Source organism: Pteropus alecto, unplaced genomic scaffold (genome assembly GCF_000325575.1).
Source record: "Pteropus alecto unplaced genomic scaffold, ASM32557v1 scaffold196, whole genome shotgun sequence".
Taxonomy (NCBI): Eukaryota; Metazoa; Chordata; class Mammalia; order Chiroptera; family Pteropodidae; genus Pteropus; species Pteropus alecto.
In genome coordinates this window covers 6,675,598-6,687,204 of record NW_006439717.1, presented here as the reverse complement: position 1 = coordinate 6,687,204, position 11,607 = coordinate 6,675,598, and the positions used below count along the sequence as shown (strand labels likewise).

General features: G+C 35.4%; 1 protein-coding gene across 2 annotated transcripts in view; it reads left to right on the top strand.

The window, feature by feature from the left end:
* Positions 1–11,607, top strand: part of PDZRN4 (PDZ domain containing ring finger 4) — a 327,717-nt gene that overhangs the window by 191,684 nt on the left and 124,426 nt on the right. Inside the window, exon 1 of one of the 2 annotated variants that reach the window (XM_006916894.1) lies at positions 7,867–8,193. The exons of the other annotated variant lie outside the window; for it this stretch is intronic. Within the exon in view, the coding sequence (XP_006916956.1) occupies positions 8,125–8,193 (69 nt within the window). The 5' untranslated portion in view covers positions 7,867–8,124. Of the gene's footprint in view, positions 1–7,866; positions 8,194–11,607 lie in introns of those variants that run through there. 2 annotated transcript variants of the gene reach the window in all.

Below are 11,607 nucleotides of genomic sequence, written 5' to 3'. Positions count from 1 at the left end.
CAAGTCAGACGCTCAGACCTCAGACTTGAGCACCTGGGGATCATCAGGCCATTCTTGGTTGTAGAGCACACATAGAGCAGAAGTTTGGGGGAAAGAGAATTATGACTTAGTTTTGATAAGTTGAATTTGATGTACTATGGCTTGTGCTAAGAGCCCATATATTAATGTAGTAGTCAGTAAATAAGTGGGCCTGAAGCTTAAGAGAGAAGTTAAGTCTACGATTTAAATTTGGAAGTCATCAGCAAGTCTATACCTTCACTTTTCTTAAAACCTCTAAATTTACTGGTCTTAAGTAACAGTTGATGATTATTGAGATGTGACTGCCCTACTGTCAATGTATATATTCCCTACTATAATAAATATTAACAAGAAAAAGTGTTCTACAGTTATATTCAGTGTAGCAGTACCCCATCATCAGTGGAACGGAGTAAGGTTATGAAATTGCTTAGATTTATTCAATCTATTTTGTGCAGCCATACTTGAGGATACAACTCAGAAACTGGGAGTTAACTTTAGACTATACCCTCTAGTCCTTGGGGAAATCCTTACATCTCAGTGTGCTGTGAGCATCACCAAAATGCTTCTTCTAGCCATCTAGGAATTTGTCATAATGATAACTATCTCTGAGTGACAGGCAGTATAAATACTAGTTAAGCAGTGGATACAAACTACTTGGGTTTATGTCCTAGCTCCCCCATTCCCCACTAATGCAACCCATTTACTACCCATGTCAAGAGGAGATATTAATAGTACCCACCTCCAAATGCTGATATCTGTTAAATGAAATCAATAACTTATAATACTAGAACAGTGACTGGTATTCAGAAAATACTAAATGTGTTAGCTCTCAGTTTAAAAAATGTTTAGGGGTTACCACTATGCTCTACTCATAGTAATGTTCAGTAAATACTGGTCGAATGAAAGTATTTATTGAGCATTTGCTAGACCACTTTTGTAAATTAAAAATGGTGATAGTAGTGTTCTGGGGAAACTATCTATGACATTACTAAACAGTGTGATGTTACCAAAACATACTTTTGAAAATACATGGCCAGTTGGCCTATAGATGATTAAATCAAGAAAGCCAATATATTGGGCTACATTAGTAATCACTAAGATTCCTCAAAGAAATGTCTTTGGGCTACCTATTTCACAATTGCATGAATCTTGCTTCATGCTGTCATTGAATTCTGTACACTTATGTCCACATTACTTACACATTATGCATTTAAAGAAATAAAAAGGACAGAGTTATTACTCTGCCTATATTACATTACATTCGTTATGCGGAAGTATGTGCGTGTGTGTGTGACATTTACGAAATAAGTACTTCTCAGGCCACTATTTCTGTTATACAAAGGAATAGGAAACAGCCTTTTAGAAGTTGTTGAAGGACCAACATAAGTGTACAATATCGAATAAGGTAGATAGAAGTATGACTCTAAAGTTTCAATGAAATAAGTTTCAAATAATATAGTAGAGATTTATTATGACAGAAAAATTAGAAACAGATAGATAACCTAGAACTCTAAAATAGATTATTATTATTATTATTATTATTATTATTATTATATTATTATTCATATAATTACTAGTGGCCAATATGTATCAGGTACACACTATGTGCCAGGTACACTTGACACATGTTATCATCATACCAACTTTATCCCTTTCAATAATTGTTTGGTAGATACTATAATTATCCTTGTTTTAGAGATGAGAAACCAAGAAACAGAGAAGATTTAAAAAATAACTTTCCCAACATCACATAGATAGAAATTAGGGAAGCTGAGACTTGACCCAGGGCAGAGTGGCTCTAGAACCCATGCTGAACCAGCTCACCAATATGGACAAAATATTTCACAGTTCACAAATTCTTTCTCATGTATTTTATCTAATTCCATTTTTACGATCAGTTTGCAAGGTGTTATTTCAGAGGCTGTAAGATCCACAAAGCCATAAGGTAATAGTGACAAGGCTCAGACAGGAACCCAATTCCTTCCATTAGAGTCTAGTCTTATAACTTGACAATTCGTAGTGGTTCATAAGTTGGTAAAGTACTCTTCATTCACCAAGCAGTTATTATAGATGCAAAATGAAGATGGTCATCTAGGAAATACAATGTGAAAAGGATGCTTGATTACACATTTATCTGTTGAGCTATAACCATGCAAGTGGCTCAAACATGGGCACTATCAGCAGAAGCTTTTTTTGTAAACTCATGATATTAGTTGTTATTGCAGAAGGTTGTAAAAAAAAAAAAAAAACTAGATTCAAGTCAAAAGGCAAAGGCTCTAGGTCTCTTGACACTGAGACTTTCAACATCTAATTATTTCTTCATTAATAAATAAGGAATACTATCTAGCATATTTACCGCAAAGACATTGTGAAAATCAAATGAGATAGTACATAATTCCAAACACCTGACATTCATATACCATCAGTCAAATGATAAGTGTCCAATATGTACTTGTGGAAAAAATAAGTTGATATATGACTAATATGTGGAGCAGTGTATAACTTCAAATGTATATATAGTATATACATATAAAGACACCAATAAATGATAAACTGCATGTGATCATACCTTATTCATTTGTGTACCTATCACAGAGATTTTTATTTCACAGACTCTCAAATTTATGTTTGCATAATTGAACCAAATTAAATATACCTTATATTTATAGTTCTTGAGTCCTTCAAGTTAATATTTCCCACATTAGGGGGAAAAAAAGTCACCTGGCAATTAGGTATAGATACAAAAACACAAATTTGTGTCACTTGGCGAAAATCAGGTCTGCTGTCATTTCCTAGTCGTTTATTCAATATGGCTTTATTGAAGACCTACAATGTGAAAGACACCATGCTAGGAGTTTCAGGAATTCAAAGGTCAATTGACCAACTCATCCTAGTTTGCCCAAGACTTATGTTACTGTTTCCCTCACATGTCTTAGAGTTCAATAAGGGAGGCAAAGCACGTATATAAAGATGATGCAAAATAGAAGTGATGTGTCTTGAGATGGGTATGGATAAAATGCACCGTAGATTCAGATGTTGAAGAGATGACTACTTTAGTTTCATGAGCCCAGGAAGGAGAGAGAGTTTAAACTGGACCACAAACAGTCAATAAACTGATTCGTGGGAGTTTCTGAAGAATAAGAAGGAAGAGATAAAATCTGGGACAAAGATAGGCAGATGGAAACCTGTACACAGCCATTCAGTTTTCCTGGAGCCTAGAAAGATGACTTACGCACTCAAGGTACCAGTTTGCCCAGCACTGAGGGCATTCTCAGGATATGGAACCTTGATGCTAATGCTCAGAAAGTCCCAGGCAAACCTGATGAGTTGGTCATTTCTTGTGTGCCTTCAAGCAGTGCCTAATGACTGGTTATCAAGGGTATGAGCTAATTAAAAGTATTTTGCCATGATATATAAAAAGATTTTAATACTTTGATAAGTAAAGTTACATCCTTATTTTAGGTTAGATTTAACCTTTTAAAGTTTTCTCTCTCTCTCTCTCTCTCTCTCTCTCTCTCTCTCTCTCTCTCTCTCTCTCTCTCTCTCTCTCTCTCTCTCTCTCTCAATTTCAGCACTTTCGAGTGCTATCCTACATTTTCTCAGGCCTCAGGATCAGGTAAAGGCATACTGATATAGTTCTAGCCTCCTCTGCTACAGTTAGCTCAGCAAATTAGCTATTGACTTCAACCATAGAATTTCTAATTGGAGAACTGAGTTCAGATCTCCCTACTCAGTTTGACCTTAATTAAGTCGTTGTCTCTCTGAGCCTCAGGTTCTTTGCCTTATGAATGAATATAAGATTTTAAACTTTAGAAAATGTTAGGTAGCTAAGTATCTACTCAAAAGTGTCTAAAATGATTGGAACTAGAACAGAAATGTGTAAACTGGGTGTCAAGGTAGGTGATAGGCCTAATTGGAATGTCCACATATGACTGTGGCAAGGACACAGAGAGAGTAATAGAGTGAAGTTACCTACTGAACTTCCATGCCAGCAGAGGAAAAAGAACATTAGAGTCATTGCAAAGGCAATAAAGAAAAGGATCATCTACAATTTATGGCAGCTGTCACAGACTCAGGGGACTGGCGATTCAAAAGATTCGTATTTGTGTTTTCCACCCCTCTCAGAGTAGGAACTGCAACTATGTGCTGCCTTTGCCACCAGGGATAGGGCATTTCAGTTTTTAAAATGTCTTCTTGTAAAGGTAGCAAAAATATAGAAATCACATAAAACAAATGTTGATCAAATGAATTATAATGAGACCACCTAGCAAAATGCTACCCAGATCAGGAGTTAGAATTTTGTTAGTCACAGTGAAATTTTCGGGCGCCCCCTCCTAATCACAGCCACCTATATCCCTCTAAAGAGTAATCATCATCTTGACTTTTTTGGTAATCATTTTCTTACTTTTGTTATAATTTTATCACCCAAACGATGTGCATACCTAAAGTATCTAGTTTATTAACTCTTGTTTGTTAATGTTGCTGAAGTCTCTTAAAAATCTATAAACTTCCTCCCCATCATATCTATCTATCTCTAGTCTGTCTGTCTGTCTCTCTCTCTCTACTCCCTTCCTCCCTCCCTCCTTCCCTCTCTGTTCTTCTCCCTCTCTCTTTCCTTCCCTTTCTCTCTGTTTCTCAGAAACTGAAATATGAATCTATCTATGTTGACTTGCCCACAGTCTGAATTGGGCTGATTGTATCTTCATGAAATAGTTTAATATTTCAACCTGTCCTCCACATTCCCTGTAATTTTCTCACTTTTGGATAGGCTCTTTCAAAATTGATTTCATTTTCTTCTGTCAGGTGGTACATAACATCCAGTTATCTCTTGTGTCTGTGAGTGTGTGCATGCATGCATGCGTGTATGCCTGCTTGCATGCATGTGTGTGTGATATTAGCAACCATTAATTCTCAGTACTAGATCCATTCATTAAGGATTGCTGGCATGAGCATGTTCTATCATTCCTCAATTTTTTGGCTAGAATAATTCAATAAAGAGAAACTCACCCTCACCGTCTGTTTAGTGACTTAATGGTACATTTGATAGAGGAAAAGCAAGATAAACTCTTGATTCCTTTCTTTTATTTGCCTCTCATTTAGCCCTCTTAGATGTCAGTCTAGATCTCGACAAACGTATGTCCCACTTTGAATGCCACAGCATTTGGGGAGAGTAAACTAACACAAAGGCAATTAAAATAAATAACTATATCTCGAAATATATACCTAACATGTGATTTTATAGTTTGGTGAATTTTTCCCTAAGGATACTTGGAAAGATAGTCATCTGTTCTCTGCTTATTTTTAATCCATATAACCCCAATTACTATTACTGATCAAGACATATAACATCTAATCCATTTGTATTTTTAAAACATTGTTCAGATTAACTCATTTTTCCTATCTACTTTAAACTTTATAATCTAATAAAAGATTTTGTAGTTTAATCATTGAGAAACCTAACCCTCATGTTCTAATGAAATTTAGAGAACTTTGGAATTATGGGTTACCCTTTTCAAATCACCCTTCACTTCTATGGGATGAGCCCATTAGAAGCAGAAGATAGAATCTTTCCAGGACAGATGGGCCAAGGGCAGCATTTGATAAATGATTAGAGAAGCTGCCCTTGCTTCCTGAAATAGAAACAAAAGAACAGGGGGACTAGTAATGAATAAAGAAAATAGCCAAGAGAAATTCCTGAAAGAATAACTTCAATTTGAAACTGCTTTACTTCATGGGGATGTTTATTCTTTATTTTCTGATGACTAAGAAAATATTTTTAAAACTATCATTGTTTATTTTTTCTATAAAAGCCAACTACAAAACACCATAAGAAAGCTCCCCTAAGCAAAACTAGCTTTAATAATTAAGTTTCCTACTTAGCTTTTAAGACCTGTTGCATAAAGAAGTTTTATCAGTGGAAGAAGCATTTTCATTGATAGATAAGTGAACCGTCCTTGCCTTACTGCATTCTAATTCTTTGATCTGACTTTTTAATGTACAGAATTTAAACACCTGAAAATCATTAATTCTTACGCAGCTCAGCAATACAGAATCCTTCAAAGAAATAAGCAGTGCTTACTTTGAGGATGTGAACTCTAGCATAAGAACACTTCAGGGGAAGTGGTGTAGACACTCAGAGAAAATTACAATTTTAAAAATCACCAAACATACGTGTTTGACAACTGCACCTAAAGAGACTGCTTCTGTTTGTGGCCTCCACTGGTTTTCATAAAGGTTCCCTCAAATACCACCTTGAAAACATTCTTTCTATAAAGGAATCAAAATAATTAATATCTACCACCAGTGTTTTCTAACTTACAAGAAGTCCTGGTGAACTTTGTTCACATGCACTGTTCCCAATTACGATGCCAGGTCTCTCATCTTGGCTTTCATCCAGGCTGTTAGGTGAAATTAGGCCCAGAAAATCGGATTATTGCATCCCAAGGGAAACAGCTGATAAGCAGCAGATGATTGCTCATCTCCTTGCTACTTGCTGGTGTTGAGGTGTTACTAGTTGCAAAGCCAATTTGTTAACAATTAGTACTCATTAGAATCATTTCCTGTTATCGATTCTAAACATTTGACAAAGCACTTTTAGGAAATTAGACCCCCAAAAGTAGCTATGTGTAAGTGTTGAGCAATTAAAAATCTTCAAGATCCAATGTAATTCCTAACCAGAGTCATCAGTTTCCAAGTAATTATTTTTGCTTTGGAACCCACCTGCTAGCCTGTCCAGTTTAAAGATGTGCTGGAACAAGGACATACTTCTTAATTAGCAGAGGTTGTGGATAAGTCAGTAGAGGAACAAAAGGAATTTTCTTTCATTATCTGCTTTAGGTGTTTGTAATATATCTTTAAGAGACAAAAATTGCCAGCTTGCAGTACAATATATGTGTTTGTGAAAGTGTGAAATTAAATACATTACTTCTGTTATCTAAACATCTAAGCTTAGTTTTTAAGTCTGTGTTCACCTTCGTACATAATGAACTGTAGATATAGAAGTATAAATGGAGTTATTGTGCATTACATTAGAATTTAAATATTGCCAAAGTCAGCTTTCTGAAATATTATATATGACTTTAATAAAATTAGCATAAATACTATATGCATTTGAAATTTTTCTCAGGAAAGGCATTGTATTTATCTAATCTTTGAATATAGATATGCATGCATTATAGTGCTGTAAATTCATATTCAATAGATATGCCCTTATTATCTAATTAAAATATTTATTATTTGTACAAGTATCATGTACTCACACCTGCTTAAATGTTAGACTAAAAAAATATGCCTTATTTTCTTTCTAGGAAGTAATGGTCTTTACAAATGAAACTATTCAGTTATTTATTTATTTATTTTTGATTCACAATTAAAACTCTGAATGACACCACCCATCTTCTGTTTCTGTCACTCCCCAAATTTTTCTTTGCTTCTGATTATTTTATTAATTTAAATAATTGCTCCTATTCATCTTCCCCTATCCTTAATAATGCTGAAAATATTTCTTCTAATTGTTGCAAAACATGGAGATGGGAACTAAATATATTTGTTTCTGAATTTCTTATTCCCATATTAAAAGCTTATATCAATGGAGAAATTAAGTGTATGTTCTTTTTGAAATGCCCTATGCTCAACCCCTTTATCCTTAATAAACAGAGATGCTATTGACACAAGTGAATTTTGTTTAACCACACTACATTTGCTTCTTAATTAGTGAATATTCATCTGTCATCAGCAGCAGCTATGACACCCCTCCCTGCTAACATGTTCTGTCATAAATAATCAATGAGGCACTATTAATATTCATGAGCTGGAATCTGTGTAGTCATGTGCACTGATGCAGAGACAGGGGGAGTGTTGCCATGAACTGACTGGAAACTCTCTGTGTGTATCCGTGAGTGCAAGATACTTAGGGAAAGCGAAGAAGAGCATGCTGCTACACACCACCCTGGCTTGTGCTTCCAGCTAACAGCGGTTTGTCTGTTTCTGGACTGAAGTGACTGATGAAAAACAGTAGTCAAGTCTGGAGGGTGATTCCCTTTCAGTTCACTTGCCTTTCAGTTCTGGGGAAATTAGAAGATTTGCTCTCTCTCTCTGCTTCTTAGAATGGGCTGCAATTTGTGCACTTTTCAGAAAAGAGAGGAACACTACAAACTGCTGTATGAAGTTTCCCAGGTGAGTGCAGGGTCTGATACCTAAGCAGCTAAACAGCCAGGCTTTGTGTTTGTCTAAAAGATGGTAAATGAATTGTGGCTAGCTTTATTTTTTCTTTCAGTAGATTTCAGAATTGAGGACAGACTTGCTGGTTGGGGGCTTTTTATTTTGTTTTTGGGTGGCAGTTTTCAGCTTCCTTGCCACTCCCCCTTCAGATGACTTCCTGTGGGATTCTTTTTAACATTTTTTGTATCTCCTGCCAAGATGTCAGTCAAGTAAAAAGAGTAACACTGAGATCCATGTCTGTCATATTTTGAGACACCTCTTTCATTTTGGAATAGTGTTGACATTTGAAAATCAAATGTATCATTGTCTGCATAAATATTGGGATTTAATAGGTCTGTGATCTCAGTTATTTTTTATAGACAGGAAAAGTTTCTTGCCAGATCTTATTAATCAGAGGAATTATTTGATTAATTAGGAATTTTTGCTTTGGTTTAAGAGGAAGACCCAGTATATTTGTATTATATGAGGGAAAAAAAATATATGATATGTCTTAGCTTAAAAAGGAGATAAAGGAATTTTTTTTCACTTGTTCTTGGATCCTTTTTGTAATTTTTTGCCTGTTTAGTACTAGAAATTAATTTCAAGAGCTTGTTACAATATCTGCATGTGTTCTAGGAAAAAGTGTATAAATTCAGATGTCTATCTATGTATATCCGAGGGTTTTTCAGAATAAAAATAAGAAAACTATATCCCTAGCCCTCATAGTTTTCATAGAATTTTATGTATTCACCATTTGATTTAGGCAGATTTTCCTGAAGTGTATGCTCAAGTCCAAATTTCTGGTTTGTCAAAATAAAGTTTATTTCTCCATTCTTCCAGTTTGTCCAGTTGTGGCACACCACTACTTTTGTGTTTAAACAATATTGCTAATGAAAGACAATGTTTGGGATGTTGGTGGTCTGTGGGCACAGCAGCAGCCAAATGCCCACTGCCTACTGGTTCCCTCAGATTTCCCCCTAACATGATTCATTTCACAGTGGGCTAATTACAAAGTGGATTTGCTACACATGAAACAGCCTCCTCAGTTGCAATGTTAATGCACATTTTCATGGTAATGTGATCAGAGGCTCATTAGCCAGTTTCCAAAATGATGCTCTGCATTAATTAAATATAAAAATGACTCCTTTATCACCATAGAGAGGAAAAAGAAGATTAACATTGTTAATTACACCAGGGGCAATACCTTTTGCTTAATTTTTTTGCTACAAACTTTCAAGGATAGGTTAAAATAATATTCACCTCATAGATAAGCTCTCATCTACTTTGACTCATGAAAACAGTCTCTAGGTGGAACACTTTCCTTTAGTTTGGTTTGTTGGAGTTTGAGTTTTAGTATTGTTTTTCTTTGGGTGGTCGGGGAACAGGGGAGTGGATTATTCAATCTATTTTTTCTCTGAATTACTAAATTGATATAAAAGTGTAATATGGAGGAAGTGGTGGGTGGCATCCTCCCTGATTATGCTGTTTATATTCTACTAAACAATCAAGCAGGATTACTGCATCCAGAAAGGACCACTGTATTTGTTAAGGAGCAGGAGCCTTTGTTGTGGATTTTTAAAATGCTTGCCTGTGAGTTTTGGCTTTAAGTGCTTCCTAAATCTTGAGAAAATAGATAAGCCATACTCTTTATTGCCTCCACCTGTACTCCTCCATATATTTATTTTATTTCCTCTACTCCTGAGATGCAGTACTTATGATCTTTAATAAAGGGAGTGAAAAATGAAGTATTAGCTTCCATTTAACTGGCTTTTATTAGATAAGTTAAAACCTCAGCTTAAAGGTCTTGCATGTCTTTTCCAAGGGGAGCCCTCCTACAGTTTGTCCCCAGCTTTGCGTTCTATTTTATTGAGTTAATGCAATAGATAAGATATCAAAGGAAACCAGTGATAGGCTCATATAATACACTGGAGCCCCGTGTGGTGCTGCAAACTAGTTTCTATTTTTATTTGGAGAAGCAGCTCAGAGCACACATGAAAGTGAGCATGTTCTCAGCCAGGTGTTCACAAGGACACGTAGCTGCCCCCATTAGAGAGGATACTATTTACAAAAGTGACTTGAGATTGGAAGCCTGAGTATTTCTGCCTGGTATATTAAAATGAATTAGCTCACACAAACATTAACACCTGATTGTCCAAATCATATGTATATATAGACTTGTAATTTTCAGATCACCTGCCCTTTTGTTTCTTTTGTTATTATTTCTTAAAAGCCAAGACAAATTAAAGTTTACCAGGGGATATGATGGTTTAAGATTAGCAGCGAATACTAAATGCATAACCAAGAGTAAAGTATTTATTGAACTTTTTCACATTTTCTTTCTAGATTTAGCAATCTGATGATGTAGGCCAAGTAGAATACAGTTTCAGGTTTATAACTGCAGTAAACAAAAGCAAATGTGCTCACTTTGGAGTATGGTGGAGCAATCAGAATGATGTGCCGAGGTGTGAAATGAGGTCGTTTATATTTTGTTGCTATTTTTTTGCTCCTATAGAGTAGCTAAGACTTTCAATTGGCAGAAGAGAGGAAATGTTGCCTCAAAAAAATTATTTTTCAGCTGGAGTTGGGCCAATCAGGCTCCAGTATAAACACAGATGTGAGAATCTAGGGTCTGGGGCTGGATCTAGTAACCTTGACACTAAGCAGTTTCCATACATCTTTATGCATCTATTAACTTTTATATGTGCCAGGGACACAATTGTTATCTGAAGTGATTTATTTTATTTAAAATAGGTTATTTATTAACCTCTTAAGAATTAATAAATGGGTAATTCGAACAATGCCCTTCTGTTGACATGAACTGAATTGCCTGTTTCCTATTAATCTGATTAAACAGCCAATTGTACTAAGAAAGCTACAGTAGCTTGCTAGGCATTTCTGACCTAGTAACAGATTTATTTCTGTGAGATTACATGATAATATCTAATTTATTGACTTCTTAGTTTAATTTCTTCATACATAAACCAAATGTAAACTTTTTGATTGATTAAATAATGGAAATTATCAATGAGGTGTTCTTTGGTGTTGAATAAATAATGTACTCAAAATGTAGGCATATATTTAAGAGTTTATACTGTTAACATAAAACTGTTTATAAGAGTTAGTTAAAATCCCGTAATGTGATATGCAAGATTCTTCTCTTACTTACACTAGTGCTAGCTAGCTCTCCAGGCAATGTCACCAATGTGACCACTATCTTCTTATAAGTGGAGACCGTTGCATGACTCAGAGTTGGTTTATTCATTTGACTGGTTTGGCACAGCTCAAAGGTCTCCCTGCAATCTGCTCCCATGCATTAGTTACATAAACTGAAAGAGAAACTGCTTTGAAAGTAACAACAATCACAATATTGACAGCAGCCAGCAGTGAAGA